Genomic DNA, 20,492 nt, shown 5'->3' with positions numbered 1-20,492 from the left:
CTTCCACTGGGGACTATTTGAATTATTTTTAAGTATTTCTTTTTTTTTGAGTATTTCTTTTCAGTGCAACTACTGAGCTGAGCTTCTAACATTTTATGTGTTCTATTCAAAGTAATTTCTGTAGGATGGTCATACAGAATGAGGCACTGAAGGAAAATGGCAACATTTAGAATACTGTAGGGCTCTTTTATCAGAGAGACAGAGCTTACACTCTTAAACATCCATTTGCAACACTGAAAATTTTATTTGCACTTCAATTTTAACTATACACTGGAGTTTCGATTATCGTCCTTGTTTTCTAGTGCTTGTGTTTCACTGATGGCATCACAATTGCTCCCATGCCTCCAGCCCAGGACCACAAGAGATTAATGGATGGAGATGAAGGCCCTAACACTGGTGGGATGGGAGCTTATTCCCCAGCACCTCAGGTAAACTTGTACTGTTGTTTCACTACAGCTGTCCTACAGCTCTGCTATTGAAAGCATAGGTGAATTTTTAGTTCCACCATGAAAAACAGGAGAGAGTGGGCTCCTGTGGATGGAAAGAGTTGCCTCAAATAGGCATGGTCAAGTAAGATTCATAACTGAAGAAACTTGCTTCTCTAAAGAGAATTTCTTCTGAGTGACTTTTAATTTTAGGGTGGAAGTGTTTTAATTTCTACAATCTCGTATTTTGATTTGGCTTTTTAAGTATTGCGAAATGCTGATCGTTCAAGCCAAGCGCCTGAAACCACATGTTTATCTTGTGCTGAGCTAAGCTAATGATAGAGTTTTACTGTGGCTTAAGGTAGTTTAGTTTCTGTTTGGCAAGGAACTTCTCTGATTGTGTTTATTAAATAAAATTGGATCATTTATCTTCAGGAGGCCTTCTCTAAATTCCAGTATGTCTGTGCAAATGTTTTTTTGCATTGAAGTCAGTGGGAGTGATAGCACATGTAGAGCTGAGCATGGACAAGTGTCTGAAGAAATCACAGTATAACTAAGGTTGTAAGAGACCTCGAGGATCATCGAGTACAACCTATAAACACAGACCCCATGACTAGACCATGGCACCAAGTGCCACGTCCAATCCCCTCTTGAATGCCTCCAGGGACGGTGACTCCACCACCTCCCTGGGCAGCACATTCCAATGACGAACAACTCGCTCGGTGAAGAACTTTCTCCTCACCTCGAGTCTAAACCTCCCCTGGCGCAGCTTGAGACTGTGTCCCCTTGTTCTGGTGCTGGTTGCCTGGGAGAAGAGACCAACCCCTTCCCGGCTACAGCCACCCCTCAGGTAGTTGTAGAGGGCAATGAGGTCTCCCCTGAGCCTTCTCTTCTCCAGGCTAAACAATCCCAGCTCCCTCAGCCTCTCCTCATAGGGCTTGTGTTCAAAGCCTCTCCCCAGCCTTGTTGCCCTTCCCTGGAAATGTTCAAGTGTTTCGATGTCCTTCTTATGCAAGTGCATAATGCAAATGCAAGTGGTTGTTTTAATGCTGTGATACATTGTCTGAGGAGAGAGAAAAAAAATCACTAGCTTTCCATTGTATAAAATGTTTTGGAGTGAGCAAGAGACCACTCAACTGTCCTGCTTGGTTCTTAAAAATGCTGGCCACCACAGGAGGAAAAATCCCTTCTTGCTAACACTATTTTCTCATCCTGTCTTATTAGATTTCTAAAGATTTACTGCAGAAAATAAGAGATACTGTTCTTCAGAAAACTGTTGATGGCATGAGGAAAGAAGGTGTCCCCTATTTTGGTATGTTCAAAAGCTCCTAATTTGATTTTAATTTAATTAAACTTATGTACAAAAAGTTTTAATCGTAAGGAGAAAGACTTTTTTACACTGCCTTCTTTTGGGGCTAACACACACTGTAAGTTAAGGGAGATACCTGATTTATTAGATAACTGGGTTTAGTGTCAGTGGCTTGATTCAGAGTCCACTGAAATCACTGGGTATAATTTCATTAATGGTGGATGTCGAGTAAGGAAGAGCAGAAAGGCAAGCATTTGAGAATCAGCTGCAAAATTATAATCACAACTATTTCTGCCTGATTTATTTTTAACACTTCTGGAGTAGTAACATCCTACCTTTAAATGAGCACAGGGGGCATCCTTTTTAAACACTATTTGGATAGATGGGATAAAAAAAAACAACCAAAGGAGGGCTTGTGGAGTTCCTTAGCTTTTTATATAATTTTTAATTCTAGGTGTACTTTATGCTGGATTAATGCTTACAAAAGATGGACCTAAAGTTCTTGAGTTTAACTGCAGATTTGGTGACCCAGAATGTCAGGTGAGTTATTTTGTAGGTAGCCAGAGTTCAGCATTATGGGAAGGAGAAAAGTCTGTTGCCATCTACCTTTATTCTTAACTAACTTCTGGATGAATTGCACTGAGATGTAGAGTTTTGTTTATTCAAGAGAGTAGATCTGTTATGAAATTGTTCCATTCCAGAGAAGCTTTCATCAGGTAATACTCAATTATGGGCTTTGCAGGAATAACCTTGAATGAAATTCAACACTTGTCTATCTTCTCTGGAATAGAATTAGATATTTATCTTTTTTACTTATTAAGGAAGTAAACCACCACACACCTTCCTTTCTCTACTCCCCGTGAGCTGGGGTAGCAAACCTCTTTATTTCTATTCCTCAGAACAAATAGGCTTTTTTGGCCTCCAACTTTTCTTCCCCACATGTAACAGTTCTTTTACCTTTAGAAATTATCTTTAAGGAAGAGTATTTTTAAAGGTATGTAGATGGTGTGTGAAAATACAGCACATGAACATCCTTGTTTAATGTTGTTTTTACAGTTGCATTAGCATTTTTGAAAGGTCAATGAAGAAAATGTAACAATGGACATTGTTTTCTTTAATTGGCTAATCTGTGCTCTTATAGGTAATTCTTCCCCTGTTGAAAAGTGATTTGTATGAAGTTATGCAAGCAGTTGTCAATAAAAAGCTGTCCAGTTCCATGCCAGTTTGGTTTGAAGACAGCGCAGCCGTGACGGTGGTCATGGCTAGCGAAGGGTATCCAGGAACATATCCCAAGGGTTTGGAAATAACAGGTAAGTACAGCAGAAGAACCCACAGGACCCTGAGTCCTCTCCTGCTCTCCCTCCATTTTCTCTTGTGCCAGATGAAGGTCAGTCAGTGTAACTTGGATTCTTAGAAACTACCTCCTGTGGTCAGCAAGAGATGAGTGAATTTTCACACATCAAAGATTATTGGTTTTGCACCCATCACGTTTCCAATTCTCCATGTATGGTGGGTTGAGACCAAACCATAACAGCATGCTACATTGTGAAGTTTGGTAGTATTTCTTTAATGTGTGTTACAGTAAAATAGTAGTTCTGGGCTGATTCTTCCATCATGTTGCTCTGTGGTGTCTGTGTCAGTGTGCCATCCAATTGGAACTAGATGTTGTATGCAGATGTTTCAGCTCTTCCTCTGTCTGTGAGCATACAAATAGCAGATTTATTTCCCCTAAAAAATTGAGGGTTTAGATATTTATACCTAGTTGCATGCATGATCACAGTGAATTCTGTTGTGGTTTCTAGACACAGTCAATAAGTGCTGAATACCTCTTCATCTGTAATTTAATCGAGACTGTTCTAATCAACTGTGTTTTCTGCATTTATTTCCTTGAATTACTATCACAGGACTTTCTAGGGCTAAGCAACTAGGACTGGAGGTGTTCCATGCAGGCACAGCCCTGAAGGATGGCAAAGTGGTGACTAGTGGAGGAAGAGTCCTTACAGTAACTGCTATTAAAGAGGATCTAATGACAGCACTGCAAGAAGCCAACAAGGGAGTAGCAGCCATACAGTTCAAGGGTGCCATTTATAGAAAGGACATTGGTTATCGGGCTATAGCTTTCCTGAGGCAATCCAGGTAGATATTTGAACTACTTGAAATGGAAATAACTGGTGTAAAAAGGACCTAAAGATGTCATTATTTTACACAATATGATGTTGTTACTATATATAACTCTAGACAAGTTTTAACTGTCACCCTTGAAAGCCATCTAAGCAAAACCAGCCAAGGAAGGAGCAGGCTTTCTGATGGCTCTCTCATCCTTGTTCTTATTCTTCCAAGTTGTGAGCTGTGCTACAGTGAAAAGCATATGGGAATAACCTGTGCCTTTTTATCTGCCTGTTTTAGGGAAGGTGAACTTCTGGTTCTTGGGCTTTAAACCATGTCTTTTGCTCTAGATTGGTATTGTCCCTAGGTCTAATATTAATATCATGAGATGGACAAAGTTTGAGCTATTCTTTGGTTCATTCTAGAGTTGTTAGAAATGGTTAAAATCTACACCTAGCTTGCTGGGGCATGCATTTTACCAATCCAGCCAGCTAACAACATGGGTAGGATTTATTGTTCCATTCTATCATTATTCCTTTTATTTTCCCACTATTCAGTTTAATAGGCTTGAGATTATATGGGTGTGGGTTTTTTTTTAAGCATTGTTTTCTACTGTCTCTCTAATGTTAGTGAGAGCTTCCTGCAGGTTTTTAGACTATTTTTACCTAATGTGAAGCATATCTGCCTGCCAATGCTCCCATTAGCTCAAAACATAACTTTGATCATAGGTTATTTGTAGTCTATGAAGCATATTAGTAAGAGTTCCATTTTTGCTTACAGTGTATACTCTTTAGTATATTGTAAAATTATGATCAATAAACTTACTAAATGAACAAGGGCCTTCGTATTCAGTCTTCTTTCTCTCAAGTACTATGCACATTCTGAGGAATTTTCATGAAAGTGTGTAACTGGAACTTGTATTGTAGAAAAAAATTAGGAGAGTGTGTGAAGCAAGAGAATAAGGTACTTCAATGAACAGTTCTTTAAGCCACTGAGTTCATGGACTGTAGCCAGCAAGTGTCTTGACTAGAGTGCCCATATGCTGTGAGGATTCCTAGCTCATGAAGAAGGTCTTAGGAACTGCTTACAGCCAGCAGCTGCTTCACTGTCCTGCAGTCTGCACCACTTTTTGCTCAGACACCCTCAGATTAGGAGGACAGACAGTCAGGCACATTTGACTTTGGCTTCTGTGTTGCACGCAGTTAAGAAAAGGTAATGATTTGCTCTGTAAAGTTGGGTACACACCTCTTCTTGGCAGCCTTGCAGGCTTAAGCTCTATCTATGCATTTCACCATGTGAAAATATCCAGAATATTTATTTAATTTTAAAGTATTTTTTTAAGAATTGAAGAATTAAGAAGTTGATTCAGCAAATCCAAGTAGGTAACATGCTTTTAAATGTAAGGTGAAAATATGGTGAACATTTATAATGTTCAGACCGTGAGGGCCAGACTGCTCTCTTATTGCTGCAGGGCTGGTATTTCCTTGAGTGATTCACAGGCTGAGCAACTGCTCCTTATAATTACTTTTCCTCATGCAAATTTTTGAGCAGTGATACAATGTGAATGCAGATACCTTTGTATTTTCCTGGTGGCACAGCTCTTTGGCCAGCTGTTTTGTTGTATTTGTCCTTGTTGATCAAGTGTGTGGCATATTAAAGACACAAGTGTGTTTCACTTAATGCTGAATCACACCACTAAGAGTGCTAAAATAGGTATGAACCTAAAACAGAACTGCACCAGGTAGCCTAGTCTGTGTCAGTGACAGTATAGAAATAACAACTGCTTAACTAGATTGAGATACACTTGGTACAACTAGTAATTAGAGGTCATTAAACTCACTATCTCCAGAATGAAAGGTCCTTCTGGAAATATGGCATGGTCCCCGCTTAGTCATTATGGACAGACAAGTTACGTAAACAGGTTTGTCCTAAGCCTGTTTTCTCTGTTTTATGGCTGTGTATAGCAACCAGAGCTTGGGGACAATTCATTCTAGATTCCTAAAATGGAACTTGGGTCTTTTAACGTAAAATATAAAAGATATACTTTAACAGAAGGTGCATTCAAGTGAAAATGAGGTGTGGATGGTTTTGTGACGTTATCATTCCAGGTGATAAGGAAAACCAGCCCTTAAGGTCCAGTTGTAGAACACTCAAAGTATCCTAGAGACTATTGATTTATGTGGTGCTTCTGGTCTGAAAGGCTAGCTTGAGCTTGATCCTGCACAGTGCTGAGTTGTTCTGATTTAGCAGTGCGTTTTTGTATACACTGAGCATTTGAACTATACTACTGACACCTCAGTAGAGTTTTGTTCCTTTGGTGTAATAATCTCTATCCTCAGATACATGTCTGAGGTCAGGTTCCAAACAGCAAAAAGATTAACCTTTGAGCCATTGAACCTGCCTGGAATACTTAGAAATCATTTCATATGAACAAGCTTTCTGTACAGCAGAGTAGAATTCTGAATGGTGAGCTCCCTTAGTGAGTTTAAAGCAGTAAATATTGTTTTTAAAACACATGTTTGTACATTTGGTCATCAATTGCTGTAACTTCTCTTTTCTTTAAACATTTTTTCAGAGGCCTGACTTACAAAAACAGTGGGGTAGACATTGCAGCAGGGAATACATTAGTTCAGAAAATTAAGCCCCTGGCTGCAGCCACATCAAGGTCAGGTAAGTCTTGTACCTTCTATTCCTGTTACAGTCAGGCCATGGCAATGAGATTTATCAGTTGATCTTGATACATAGGCTCATATTTTTTGTGTTCTGTGTGTTTCTAGATTACACAAGAAATAACCTGCAGTAAGCAAATGCCTGTGATTGCTTCAAAATGTGCTTCTCTAAATTTACAGATTCTCTTCCCCAAATGACTCTAAACTCTAACTCCTGAATGCCATGGATGTTAGAGAATAGAGTTCAGCACCCTAAAATAATAACTGTGAGCAAAAATCATACCATTTAGTGCCATTTTTTGATCACATGGATTATAATTGTTTCTTGCACAGAGAACTACACAATTTGTGTAGATTAATGCTTTGAGAGGTGTCAAGATGTAGAATTCCTCCAAGATGCAATGTATCAATGAAGGCAGATAAGGAAGACACCTCTTTTGCTTGGTTAAAACGGCATTCGTTGGGTTGTTGTGATTTCAGGCACATCTTGCTTTAGCAAGTCCTTGCAATTCTTTTCATAAATGAATTATGTTTTAAATGTATCGAATAACTACTGCTTCAAAATTACTGGGAACCTTCAAATGATGTCAGATAACAGCTAGAGAAAAAAAACTACAGATACATGCACTAGTACAAGTAGTCATTTCTTAGTATTTTCTTACTCATCCCCTCTTTCACTCTTAGGATTTTAACCAGTTTCAGTTTTAAGGCTACCATACTTACATAATCACAACCAGTCATAAGAGCAAGGAGTGTTAATACACTCTGAGTAGCAGTATTAACAAACATAAGGCATTTCAATAAGTAGCAGTATTAACACACATAAGACATTTCAATGGGGAAATGCCTATCACCCTTCAGTTGGAAGGCCTGTCATCTTGGTGTCAGGAAGCAGTGGGCTTCTCTCTGTTACCAGAATTATTCTTCTGGTTTTCAGGAAAAAATACTAAGTGTAAGAGTGCAACATACCAGTCACAGTAATTACTGAATGTGTAATCACAAAGGTTTTAGATTTTCAGACTTAGGTAATATTAAAGAAAAACAAAAGACAAAGCAAACATAAGATTAGGAGCTCCTGTGCCCTTTGTGAAGAGAGCTTTAAATGTCAGAGAGAAGTTTCCTGGTGGCAAAGCAATGTCTTGTTGGCAAACATCAGAAAGAATTCTTGTTGGGCATCCTGGAGAGACTCCTGAAAGTAAGAATGTGGCTGAGTTTATCCCTGTTTTCTGGCTGGCAGGCTGCAATGCAGGAGCTTGGAGGATTTGCTGGCCTCTTTGATTTGAAAGCAGCTGGTTACACAGATCCTGTCTTGGTATCTGGAACTGATGGCGTTGGCACAAAACTCAAGGTAAGGTGAAAATCCGTATAAAGGAAGGAAAATAGCACAGAAGGGAAAATGTTTTAACAGAGAGTATCAGTTGTCTTTCAAAATGCTCCCCCTTTTTTTTTTTTCTTTCTAAAAAGGGAATGAAATACATGTTTAATTTCTGGCATGCAAATAGCCATACTTGAAATGGTGACTAAAATAACTCGTTTTTAGTATTAAGTATGTAACTGGGGACTTCTCATTAGGGTAGAATCTCCACCTTCAAAAAGATTGCTCATGGGGAAAAACATTTAATTACGTGGTTTCTCTTGTGTTTACACAAACTGCAATAAAACCCTTTCCAGTTCAGCCCCACTTACATAAAGTGCCTTTTGTACTTGCCAATTAAGTAACAATTCCTGAGATAAAATGCTAGGAGAGGCTCACAGAGTTGATAGTCCCATTAAGCTGCTCCTCAAGAAGCATCTAGAGGAACAGCATGATTTCCATCCCCTTCCATTGCAGTCTCTGCTTGTGTTTCAGTTTCTCAAAGCTAACCAGCAGGTTCTCTCCCTGTTTTGCAGATTGCACAAGAGTGTAAACAAACATGACACCATAGGTCAGGACCTGGTTGCCATGTGTGTTAATGACATCTTGGCCCAAGGAGCGGAACCCCCTCTTCTTCCTTGACTATTTTGCCTGTGGCAAACTTGACGTTGAAGTGGCTCAGGGTGTCATTGCAGGAATAGCTGAAGCTTGCAAAAAAGCAGGATGTGCTCTTTTGGGTATGAACACTCTTCTCTGAAAGATATGAAAAACCTTATGCAGTATCTTTAGAATTGGTTTTAATGTGTGTGTTTTGCTAACTTATTTGATGAATCTTAGTGGGGTCAAAAAAAAAAAAACCAAAGCATCACATGCCTTTGCTTTCAGAAATTATCTATCCTATGAGGACAGACTGAAGGAGTTGGGGCTGTTCAGTCTGCAGAAGAGAAAGGCCTCCAAGGTGACCTAATTGTGGCCTTCCAGTATCTGAAGGGGGCCTACAGGAAGGCTGGGGAGGGACTTCTCAGGATACCAGGTAGTGACAGGACTAGGGGGAATGGAATGAAGCTGGAGGTGGGGAGATTCAGGCTGGATGTGAGGAGGAGGTTCTTCACCATGAGAGTGGTGAAGCCCTGGAATGGGTTGTCCAGGGAGGTGGTTGGGGTGCTGTCCCTGGAGGTGTTTAAGCCCAGGCTGGTTGAGGCTCTGGCCAGGCTGCTCTAGTGTGGGGTGTCCCTGCCCATAGCAGGGGGGTTGGAACTAGATGATCCTTGTGGTCCCTTCCAACCCTTACTGATACTATGATACTACCCACTGGAAGGAGAGAGTACTCTGCAAATGCTGCAGTTAGCTCAGGAATTTGCATATCAATTTTGTTATTTGTATCTTTCCCTTTATGACAATAACTAGCAGAAAACTAACAATTCTTTGTATTTTTCAAGTCCATTTTAAAACATGCCAAATAGATTTGCTTACTTTTATCCTTTATCCTAAAAGAAAGCCTCAGGTTTTCCTCTAAAAGCAAGGTTCCTGTGCATGCACATGTCCGTGTGTGTGTACATACCATCCTTTCCACTGCTTGCCCGATTTTAACCAAATGTGGCGGGAAAGGAGAGATCTCACAGCTGTTGTGTTCCCACAAGCTTCATAAAACCAGAAAGCCCAAGAATGTCCTTAGGAATGCCACAAAAGCTTTGACTGGAGCTCACTACATAAGACCCAGAAGTGATAGGACTAGGGGGAATGGAGCAAAACTAGATATGGGTAGATTCAGATTGAATGTTAGGAAGAAGTTCTACCCCATGAGGGTGGTGAGACACTGGCACAGGTTTCTCAGGGAGATGGTGTAGACCCTATCCCTGGAAGTTTTTAAGGCCAGGCTGGATGGGGCTCTGAGCAACCTGATCTAGTGTGAGGTATCCCTGCCCATGGCAGGAGGGTTTGAACTAGGTGATCTTTGAGGCCTTTTCCAACCTTGACAAATCTATGATGCCACAATTAGATAAACTAGATTTCATTACTTACAAAACTGATTGCAAAATTAGAGTTGCCAGAGATTTGTTTGACTAAGATGAGCATATTCCAAGATGTTAAGACTCAATGTATACATTTTTCCTTTTGAGATCTGTAATAAAAGTGCATAATACATTTCAATAATAAGTGCCATCCCTGGAGGTGTTCAGGAGGGGATTGGACGTGGCACTTGGTGCCATGGTTTAGTCATGAGGTCTGTGGTGACAAGGCAACAAGGCTGGTGAGAGGCCTTGAGCACAAGCCCTATGAGGAGAGGCTGAGGGAGCTGGGATTGTTTAGCCTGGAAAAGAGGAGGCTCAGGGGTGAATAAAGAATAGAATAGAATAAACCAAACCAGGTTGGAAGAGGCCTTCAAGATCATCGCGTCCAACTCATCAACCAATCCAACCCACCTAAACAACTAACCCATGGCACCAAGCACCCCATCAAGTCTCCTCCTGAAAACCTCCAATGATGGTGACTCCACTACCTCCCCAGGCAGCCCATTCCAATGGGCAATCACTCTTTCTGTATAGAGCTTCTTCCTAACATCCAACCTAAACCTCCCCTGGTGCAGCTTGAGACTGTGTCCTCTTGTTCTGGTGCTGGCTGCCTGAGAGAAGAGACCAACCTCTGCCTGTCTACAACCTCCCTTCAGGTAGTTGTAGAGAGTGATAAGGTCACCCCCGAGTCTCCTCTTCTCCAGGCTAAGCAGCCCCAGCTCCCTCAGTCTCTCCTCATAGGGCTTGTGTTCCAAACCCCTCACCAACTTCGTTGCCCTTCTCTGGACTCGTTCCAGCAAGTCAACATCCTTCCTAAACTGAGGGGCCCAGAACTGGACACAGTACTCAAGGTGCGGCCTAACCAGTGCAGTGTACAGGGGCAGAATGACCTCCCTGCTCCGGCTGGCCACACTGTTCCTGATGCAGGCCAGGATACCTCATTGCTCTCTACAACTACCTGAAAGGTGGTTGCAGCCAGGAAGGGGTTGGTCTCTTCTCCCAGGCAACCAGCACCAGAACAAGAGGACACAGTCTCAAGCTGTGCCAGGGGAAGTTTAGGCTCGAGGTGAGGAGAAAGCTCTTCATAGAGAGAGTCGTTCCTCATTGGGCTGCCCAGGGAGGTGGTGGAGTCACCATCCCTGGAGGCGTTCAAGAGGAGATTGGACGTGGCACTTGGTGCCATGGTCTAGTCATGGGGTCTGTGTTTATAGGTTGGACTCTATGATCCTCGAGGTCTCTTCCAACCTTAGCGACACTGTGATACTGTGATACATGGAGAATTACCTTTTTTTGGTTTTTTCATAAGACCTTTAAGACTAAAAATGACAGCTCAAGTATCACTTTATAATTGGTGATAGAGTATTTCTTTCCTTTTTTTTCCCCAATTCTTTAAGAAAGGTAGTAAAAAAGTCCCTTCTAAGTGGGAGTGTGTCATTCTGAGGTAGCTTGCAAGCTTGGAACAAGAGGCTGTTTATTTAGGTTCTGGTTTAATATTTTCTGCATGAACTGTTAGCTTTATATTTGTCTTAAGATGTTATCTCAGTTTATGAAGTACAATCAAACCATTCATACTTCAGCATAAGTACCTGTTCTATGACATCTTGCTATGGTATTATTTACTGATTTTATTTCCAGTTGGGAGACTGCAAAACTACAGAGGGCTTTGAATGTTGTTAGTGAAGGGGATTGGAACTTAATGATCTTTAGGGTCCCTTCCAACCTAAACCATTCTGTGAATTACTAGACAATAATTTCTCCAAATTTTTAGCTGGTTAGCAAATATCTTTTTGTACTAGCATAGAAATAAATTTGAATGTATTAACAACCCTGATTTCTTCTGCACATATCTGGCACTTTTGGAAGAGAAGGGACAGAGATGATGCAGTAACTTTGAACCTAAGGAGGAAATGCTTTTTCATAGCCTGGATCATTGAAATCAATTTCAGTTTGGGGTCCAGCTTCACACACTCATTTCACTGTGCATGTACATTGCATGTAGAGCTGTCTTTGTATACTATCACCTCAGAAAGTTCTCATTTGAAGCATGTTCTTAAATTGCTACCTTGCATTTCTGCAAGAGCTGAATATTCAGCTCAACCACCTTTAATTTGTCACACCGCTTGATGGTGAGGTACTGAAAAGCTTTTCTACATGCATGGGTTTGCACAAACATTAATTATAGATTTAAACAGATGTATCTAAGCAAAGGAACCTTGATTTTAAAGTTGGTTATAGTAATGGAATGTAGAAACCTGGAAAGGCTTCCAGAGACTCTAGGATTGAGTGGTGTCAGGCACTGAGCTTCCACTGCCATTCAGGTGTATTTGGAGCCTCTTCAGGGACACTTTCTGGAAACAGAATAATTTTTTTATTGAACAAGTCCTGATGTGTGCAAAAGCAAAACAAGACTGTACTCTAGGTTAGCATGTTGAGCAGAGGTCATAATATCATGGCAACATCATCATTGTCAAGTTTTTCTTCTTGTAGACATTGTAACCAGCAGAGGAGTTTGAAGGAAAAATGAGATGGCTGTGTGGACAGCTGGGGAGAGTTTCTCCCTGATATGGGGGGCTAGCATGAAGATGCTTGTTTGGAAAACTTTAGACTGTGCAGTAAATGCTCATTTGCTGTATCAAACACATCAAGTTTCCCTCTCTAGACCAAATGAGTTCTGACATTTGGATCCCTCTCTTTTTATTGGTCTCAACAGGTGGAGAAACTGCTGAAATGCCAGGCATGTATCCGCCTGGGGAGTACGACCTGGCTGGCTTTGCTGTTGGTGCAGTGGAGCGAGGGCAGATGCTGCCCCAGCTGGAGAGAATTACTGATGGAGATGTGGTTATTGGAGTAGCTTCTTCGGGGGTTCATAGCAATGGGTACAGCCTTGTAAGGAAGATTGTGGAAAAGTCATCGCTGGATTTCTCTTCTCCAGTTGGTACCTCCGGTGACCAGACATTAGGTACCACTTGCAAAGCACTTTCTTGTATTAGGACTTAAACTTCTGAATAGCCAAATGTCACTTAAGTGTTGTGTTGTCTGTGCCTTTACTTTTGTAACTTTTCTAAACCACTAAAATATTACTGCATCCCTTAACATGCCTTTTCTAACCTTATTGATTCTATGATTCTATGAATCACATATGCAGGAAAGAAATTAAAGGTGGGGGTGGGGTGTGGTTTTATCTAGTAAATGCTTGCAAGTGTCCAGCAAATTAATATTTTGAGATTTACTCACCTTTTTATTGATGAACATTTCATTCCTTGCTGTAATTCATCATCTTTCATCCTCTTTCATCTACAGGAGATCTTTTGTTAACCCCAACTAAAATCTACAGCAAGACTCTGTTGCCTGTCCTTCGCTCCGGCCATGTGAAAGCCTATGCCCACATCACTGGAGGGGGCTTGCTGGAAAACATCCCCAGAGTTCTCCCAGAGTCCTTTGGTGTCATTTTAGGTGAGATAAAAAGAAAAGCTATGTGTTGTAGTCTAATACTAGCTGGCAAGTAAGCCACACACAGCTGTTTGCTCACTCCAGTGTGGTGAGATGGGGGAGAGCATCAGAAGGACAAAAGTGAGAAAACTGGTTGGTTGAGATAAGGGCAGTTTAATAGACAAAGCAAAAGCCATGCACACAAGCAAAAGGAGCTCATTCACCACTTCCCATCATCAGCCAGGTGTACAGGTATTTCCAGGACTCCATCATGCCCAGGAGTTACTTAGGAAGACACATGGCATCACTCTGAATGTGCCCCCTTCCTTCTTTCCCTTGCTTTATATGCTGAGCATGACATCATATGGTATGAAATATCCCTTTGATCAGCTCAGGTCAGCTATCCTAGTTGTGTCCCCTCCCAACTTGTGCATCCCCATCCTGCTCAGTGGTGGGATGGTGTGAGAAGCAGAAGCCTTGTCTCTGGATAAACACTGCTCAGCAACAGCTAAAACATCCCCATGAGATCAACACTGTTTTCAGCACAAATCTAAAACATACTAGATATAATGAAGACAACTAACTCCATGCCAGCCCAAACCAGCATGTTATGGAAACATCTTCATGTTGATATGGACTGGTGTGGAAGCCTGTGTATGTGGGGCCGTCCAAGCTGACTTGGACAGTAAGAGCTAGAGTTGCCTATCTGGAAATGTTTGCTTTTTTTCTTCATTGTTTCTGAATTTCTCCTTGTGCCTGAACCAGAGCCAGTCAAAACACTTGGTCATCTCAAGGCTGCTTCCCATTGAATTCACTTCCCCTGATGGTGTTTTGGGTTGGATTTTTTAGGAAATCCTATCCATCCCTGCAAAAATAAAACTACTTTCAAAGTGATCCAAAGTGAACTGTCAGCATTTTCAACAACCTAGGAAATTATTGCTAATGAAATGAGACTCATTAAGTCTTGAATTAGCATTCAGGTAAGGTGACCAGCTCAAGTACCTCTCATGCTCCTCAACCTACCTTAAATAAGCCTCACCACCATCTCAACAGGTATGCTAGAAAGAGTTTTTCACCTGCAGGAAAGGTGGAGTATGGAAAAGTAAATGACTTGCTATGTGCAATGTCCATTGTGTTGTAGAATAAAATAAAGGAACTGATGCTGAGTTTTGCACTCAAGAACTGCATGCAAATCATTCTTTCACTTTTCCCCAGTGGACAGCCAGGTATATGAATAGGGATAATACCATTTTAAAGGCAACAAGACAAGAAAGAAACTTACACTGTCTTTGGAGTTCTTTTACAGTGGCTTGTCCAGAAGCATTTCTGATGCTGCTGGAAGTCATCCTTACCTTGTTGGAATTGAGGGCAGCATGAGGCTTTGATGGTTTTTAAGGCTATAGTTCTGGTACAATAGTTTCTCTAGAAGCAGGGTTGTCACCTTCAAGAGGAGGATTTTCCAAAGACTGCCTCAGAGCCTGTTTTTAATTACTGATTAACAGATTGCAGGCAAGCAGTGTGATTGATTACCTCCCAGAGTGATGCTTCTTTTACCCTCAAGTCTTACTCAGTAATGAAGGAAAATTTCTGTGCATGCAAGCCAATTTCACTGAAGCTAATGCTGCTGTGGGTCTTTGTGTGGTCCATCCAGATCTTTGCTCTTAATGCTCAGATAATTCCAGTATTTGTCTATTGGTAGTGCTTTCCACTCTTCATTGGTATTTTTCTCTTCAGATGCTCTTACCTGGAAGATTCCTGAAATCTTTTGCTGGCTCCATAAAGAAGGGAACCTGTCTGAGGACGAAATGACACGGACCTTTAATTGCGGGATCGGTGCTGTCCTGGTAGTTCAGAAGGAGCTGGCTCAGCAGGTCCTTAAGGACATACAGAGACACGAGACAGCCTGGCTGATTGGCAAAGTTGTCTCCCTACAAAAAGGTTGTTAAATTTTAATTTTCCTTCAAAACAAAAAAAGCAGAGCTAAATCCCATAGCTGGTGAGGCTCCATGGAGGGTAGTTGGAAATCTCTTTAACTGACACCTCCATGGCTTTTTTTGTAAAGGGTATTAAAATGGCAGTTCTCATGACTTCAGTCTTAGTCACAGAACACGTGCTTAGCAATGTCAGATGTCACCAGGGCTATAAATAAATAATGAGAAGTACAGTAATGTCATTAATCCCTTGCCATGCTGCTTTTCTGCTCTCTTCTCCCATTATTTATGTGTAATTTTATTGTGGTGTTTTGGGTTTTTTTTTCTTCTTGTATGTATTCAGGCTCTGACCATGTTAAAGTCCATAATTTGCTTCAAGCCTTGCAAGCAAATAGGTCACTCTCTGTGCACAGCCATATCCAAGGCAAAATCCAAACAAACAAAGTGAAGGTTGCTGTCCTTATCTCTGGAACAGGTGAGAGTTATGTTCTTTACTACAGTGTAAAATGGACTCTTGAGAAAGGAACTTCAGCAGGTTTAAAATCTCTGAAGTCCTTGCAGTTCTCCATGGAGGCTCTGATAGGCTTCTAATAGGCTTTCAGTAACAGAGTTTTGCCCTTGGATTAATTTCAATCACAGGCAGAGCGATCTTTAACCTCTGCTGCAAACTGACTGTTCATTTTGTCTACAACCTCTGCACATCTCTAGATTCAAGCACCCACTGCATTACACTATAGGGACAGCAGCAGAATTTCTTCTTGCTATGTAGACACTCCTAGTGCTTTCATTATTCTCACTTGTTAAGATGTAGACCATCATTCCAATTCCATAAATTGCAGTTTACAAATGTAATTGGTAGTAAAAGCCCTGGAGCCTCCAGCTGTTGAATTCAGTTCCCAGTATGATCAATTAAAAGAGGATTATTGTTAACGTCAGCGGGGTTTGGACTGGGTCTCGCCCACACTGCTGCTTACTTAAGCCCCACTTCTAGCTGTTAACTGTATTTAGTCTGCAGGAACAACTCATGAATTATTTTCCCACTCATAGGCACAAACCTGGAAGCCCTCATAAATAGCACAAAGAAGCAAACCAGCTTTGCACAAATAGTGCTTGTTGTTTCTAACAAAGCTGGTGTGGAAGGGTTAAGGAAAGCTGAAAGAGCTGGTATTCCTACAAGGGTAAGTGTTCCTCATCTTTCTAACATCAGATACCCTTATCTCTGACTGTAGCAGGAAGATGCTGTGAGATAGTGGCTTTCACTATTTCACTAGGAAGCCTTAGCTTTTGTTTTTTTCAGTCTGTCATCAACTCATGCCTTTGGGCAAGCTACCTAACATGGAAAGCAGAATGCTTACTTTTCTCCTTCTCAAGAGATCCTGCCAGCAATCCTGATGTTCTGGAGAACAGTCATTAAACCAGCAGAAAAAGCCCTTCATAGTTACAGTTTAAACCTTAGCATTTATTGAACTGTATTTACATTAAAGTGACAATCTGTTTTATCTGAATTCATTTTTTAAATTCTATGCTAATGAGGCATGGTAATTCAGTTGAATCAAATAGGTCAAGTTTTCACTGACTCCCTGGGTATTCCTCAGGCTCTCTGGGATATTCCAAGCAAACTGTGCTTCCCTTACAGATCCAGCACTGCATTTCTTTATCCTTTGTGAAGTAATTTGTTCTACAGGTGTGAAATGCTGCTGTTCTGAGGAGCACTTTACAGTCACTTTCCACAGATAACTAAAGACATAGAGCTCAGTGCAAGCTTTGTTACCAACTTCAGATAGTACCAGGATCTGAGTGTTAGCACTGCTGTCTCTTACTTGGGAGTACACAAAGATCACAAGTGAAATATATCCATAGTATGCAAGGGGAGAATAAACATCTAATAAAGGAAAACTATATAGTCTGAGGGATCTGATGGTTTCAGTGGCTGAGATGGAGAGTGAGTGGTGAAACAGAGGCACTGCTGAGTACGTGGTGTGCTGGTTATTACCTGGTAGTTGCTGGCAGAGTTCAGCTCAGTGTTGAGCTGGGCTCTATATCTAGTGACCTCTGCCACCTTTTTAGCCAACAAGTTCTGGGTTTTCAAAACTCCCATAGTAAATTTGATAGGGATTAAAAGGTACCTCTGTTTAAAAGACCATGGATGTTTTAAGTCATGTAGCACTGCCTTCTTCCTGCTTAAATTAGGGGGATGTATCCTGGATGGAAAATACATAACTCAAGCACGTTGACCTTATACACTAGGGGCTGTTTCATGAGGTTGTGATTAGCCTTTCCTTCAAGATTCTGTGATAGAACTTTTGACAAGGTTCAACTGCTTAAAACTATCAGAGGCCTTAAAGTGAGTTCACTCACGTTACAAATCATTGTAAAACTTCAGGCTGTCCTAATGATGTCTGTTTGTGGGTTGTCAAATTGTGTCAGAATGCTGGGGCCTAAAAATCCCCAAATCTCTTGGCTGTTCTGGTGATTGCTTTGTGTGAATAAAGATTGCAGGTCTGGGTGTTAGCTGCATGTGTTTGTGAGCTGCTCTTGCTGTGGATGCGCACTCTGCTCAAGCCACAGGTGGAGATTTACTTTTGGGTCGTTTGGTTGTTGTTTTTTTTTTACTACTCCAGGGTACCATTTCGTTGTGCTCTTAGGGCTTTTAGAGTAAATTAACACCACATCTGTATGTCTTTGTCTTTTGGGTTACCACAGGTTATTGACCATACGCTGTATGAAAGCCGCACTGCATTTGACAGTGCAGTTGACAAAGTCCTTCAGGAATTCTCAGTGGAACTGATCTGCCTGGCTGGATTTATGAGAATACTGTCAGGTCCTTTTGTCAAAAAATGGGAAGGTAAGCACAGCACAGTGGTGTATGCATTTAAACATAAGTGGTTTTATAGCTTATCCTCAGGAAAAGAAAATTAGAAAAATACAGAAAAGAGACCAAATTAATTCTGGGTTTGCAGGAAACTAGGCTCTTCCCATCTTGGAAGGAAAAGGATGAGAAAGGCAGGGTTTTATTTACAGAAGCACAGAGTATCACAGTATCACAGTATAACTTAGGTTGGAAAGGACCTCGAGGATCATCGAGTCCAACCTATCACCACAGACCTCATGACTAGACCATGGCACCAAGTGCCACGTCCAATCCCCTCTTGAACACCTCCAGGGACGGTGACTCAACCACCTCCCTGGGCAGCACATTCCAATGCCGAATGACTCGCTCGGTGAAGAACTTCCTCCTCACCTCGAGCCTAAACTTCCCCTGGTGCAGCTTGAGACTGTGTCCCCTTGTTCTGGTGATGGTTGCCTGGGAGAAGAGACCAACCCCTTCCCAGCCACAACCACCCTTCAGGTAGTTGTAGAGGGCAATGAGGTCTCCCCTGAGCCTCCTCTTCTCCAGGCTAAACAATCCCAGCTCCCTCAGCCTCTCCTCACAGGACTTGTGCTCAAGGCCTCTCCCCAGCCTTGTTGCCCTTCTCTGGACACGTTCAAGTGTTTCAATGTCCTTCTTAAACTGAGGGGCCCAGAACTGGACACAGGACTCAAGGTGTGGCCTAACCAAAGCAGAGTACAGGGGCGCAATGACCTCCCTGCTCCGGCTGGCCACACTATTCCTAATGCAGGCCAGGATGCCATTGGCCCTCTTGGCCACCTGGGCACACTGCTGGCTCAGTATGAGAGGTTGGAAGGGACCTGGAAAGATCATCTGGTTCAACCCCCCTGCCAGAGCAGGACCACAGAGGTTGGAAGGGACCTGGAAAGATCATCTGGTTCAACCCCCCTGCCAGAGCAGGACCACCTAGAACAGGTCACACAGGAACACATCCAGGCAGGTTTGAATGTCTCCAGTGAAGTAGACTCCACAACCGCTCCGGGCAGCCTGTTCCAGTGCTCTGTCACCCTCACAGTGAAGAAGTTTTTTCCTTACATTTACATGGAACCTCCTATGTCCCAGCTTGCACCTGTTGCCTTGTCCTATCACTGGTTGTCACTGAAAAGATAATTTCCCCAGAGGTTTATGGAAGCCAAGGGCAAATGCAGGTCCTGTATCCTTTGATTCAGTAGAAAAATGTTTTAAAACAAGGCTGTGAAGACTTCAGATGTCTGTAGACACAAAGTGCAGAGCTAATTTTTGCCTAAACAGTAGGTGTTGGTTGGGAAGAGGAGAGCATCCAGGCAATGAGAATTCCTTCCCTTAAGGGATGAGCTACTTTGGCTGCTTATAAACCAGCAAATCTGGGTGGCAATAGGCAGTTCCTCTTAACAAGACCTTGCCAGTTTTCTGGTCAGACATCCCAGGAGCTGTCTGCATCCAAGGGTACCAGGTTTCACAGGCAGATTCAGCTCTTGTTTGTCCAAAGTGTTCACAGTGTCATCGTTTACCATTTTTCTAGTCTTTTGTTAGGGGCTGCTTAACACCTCTGCCTACTTCAGTGGCTGCTGCTCTCCCCCCCTGCCCAGTTGTTGCATTCCTCTTGTTATCTCTTCCTGATTCTTTCAGAGTCCTGAATCACAGGGAGGCAGTTGCTCTTCTCAGTGTTTGTTCTGCTTTGGGTTCAGCCACGGTTATTTTTCGAACATACCGAAGTATGTCACTTTCCGGGTTAAGTAAGGGTGGCCCGTCCACCCAGTCCAGGTGTTAGGACAGCGTTACCGATTAGATGTCGTTCATCGGTACGTGACGGCGTCATGATATTATAATCATTACGAGTTCCCACTGTAGGAGAAGGCGGGCGCCATTCCCCCCCATCGGGTGTTTTGCAACACCGTCATTTGGCTTAAGTCATATCCAGTTCCCACATTTGGTTTGTCACATCAGGCGTGTCACATCCGTCCGTCAAATCCTTGTGAGGGTAGTCACGGCCAGATACTCTCCCCTCAAAGAGCATCTGACTTTGCCCAACTCACCATGCCGTGGGCGAGGCGCACGTGTGACAATTAAATTGCCACGCCAGTTTGTTTCGCCAGGTTTACTACCAGTCAGTGGCGAGTTGACTGATAGGGAGACTGGGGCAGAGATCAACTTGGTTACCACAAAGGGCATCCGGCGGGACCGCTAGGAGGTGTGATCTCTGCAGCTAAGCCCAGTTGTAACTATGACTTCGTCCAGAGTAAGGTATCCCGACTGCTCAGGACCCTTCCTCCTTAAGAGAGTCATAGTTACTCACACCAGTTACAGGCTGATTGGTGTTTGCATTGCAGCTCTTTGGGTGGCCTGTATTGTTCACATGGTGACTTTTGTGCTCCTCTGGGTGTGTCT

The 20,492-nt window shown here is 42.2% G+C and overlaps 1 protein-coding gene across 1 annotated transcript; it reads left to right on the top strand.

Annotated features, from left to right (window-relative positions):
* Positions 1–302: 302 nt before the first annotated feature.
* Positions 303–18,311, top strand: LOC137440467 (trifunctional purine biosynthetic protein adenosine-3-like; the record flags this gene model as incomplete). Its single annotated transcript, XM_068136715.1, is given in 17 exon segments — positions 303–428; positions 1,650–1,737; positions 2,189–2,274; positions 2,876–3,044; positions 3,639–3,870; positions 6,416–6,510; positions 7,747–7,757; positions 7,759–7,857; positions 8,400–8,417; positions 8,419–8,487; positions 8,489–8,600; positions 12,586–12,834; positions 13,176–13,328; positions 15,039–15,242; positions 15,579–15,710; positions 16,283–16,413; positions 17,939–18,311. Coding segments are annotated over 17 exon segments (2,190 nt in total), but the record flags the coding sequence as incomplete, so codon positions are not given.
* Between the last annotated feature and the right edge of the window lie 2,181 nt (positions 18,312–20,492).

This window comes from Melanerpes formicivorus, unplaced genomic scaffold (genome assembly GCF_026170545.1).
Source record: "Melanerpes formicivorus ecotype bairdi unplaced genomic scaffold, bMelFor1.0.p_v2 SCAF_3046, whole genome shotgun sequence".
Lineage (NCBI taxonomy): Eukaryota > Metazoa > Chordata > Aves > Piciformes > Picidae > Melanerpes > Melanerpes formicivorus.
Note: the sequence above shows the minus strand (reverse complement) of the source record. Positions and strands in the feature narration are given on the sequence as shown.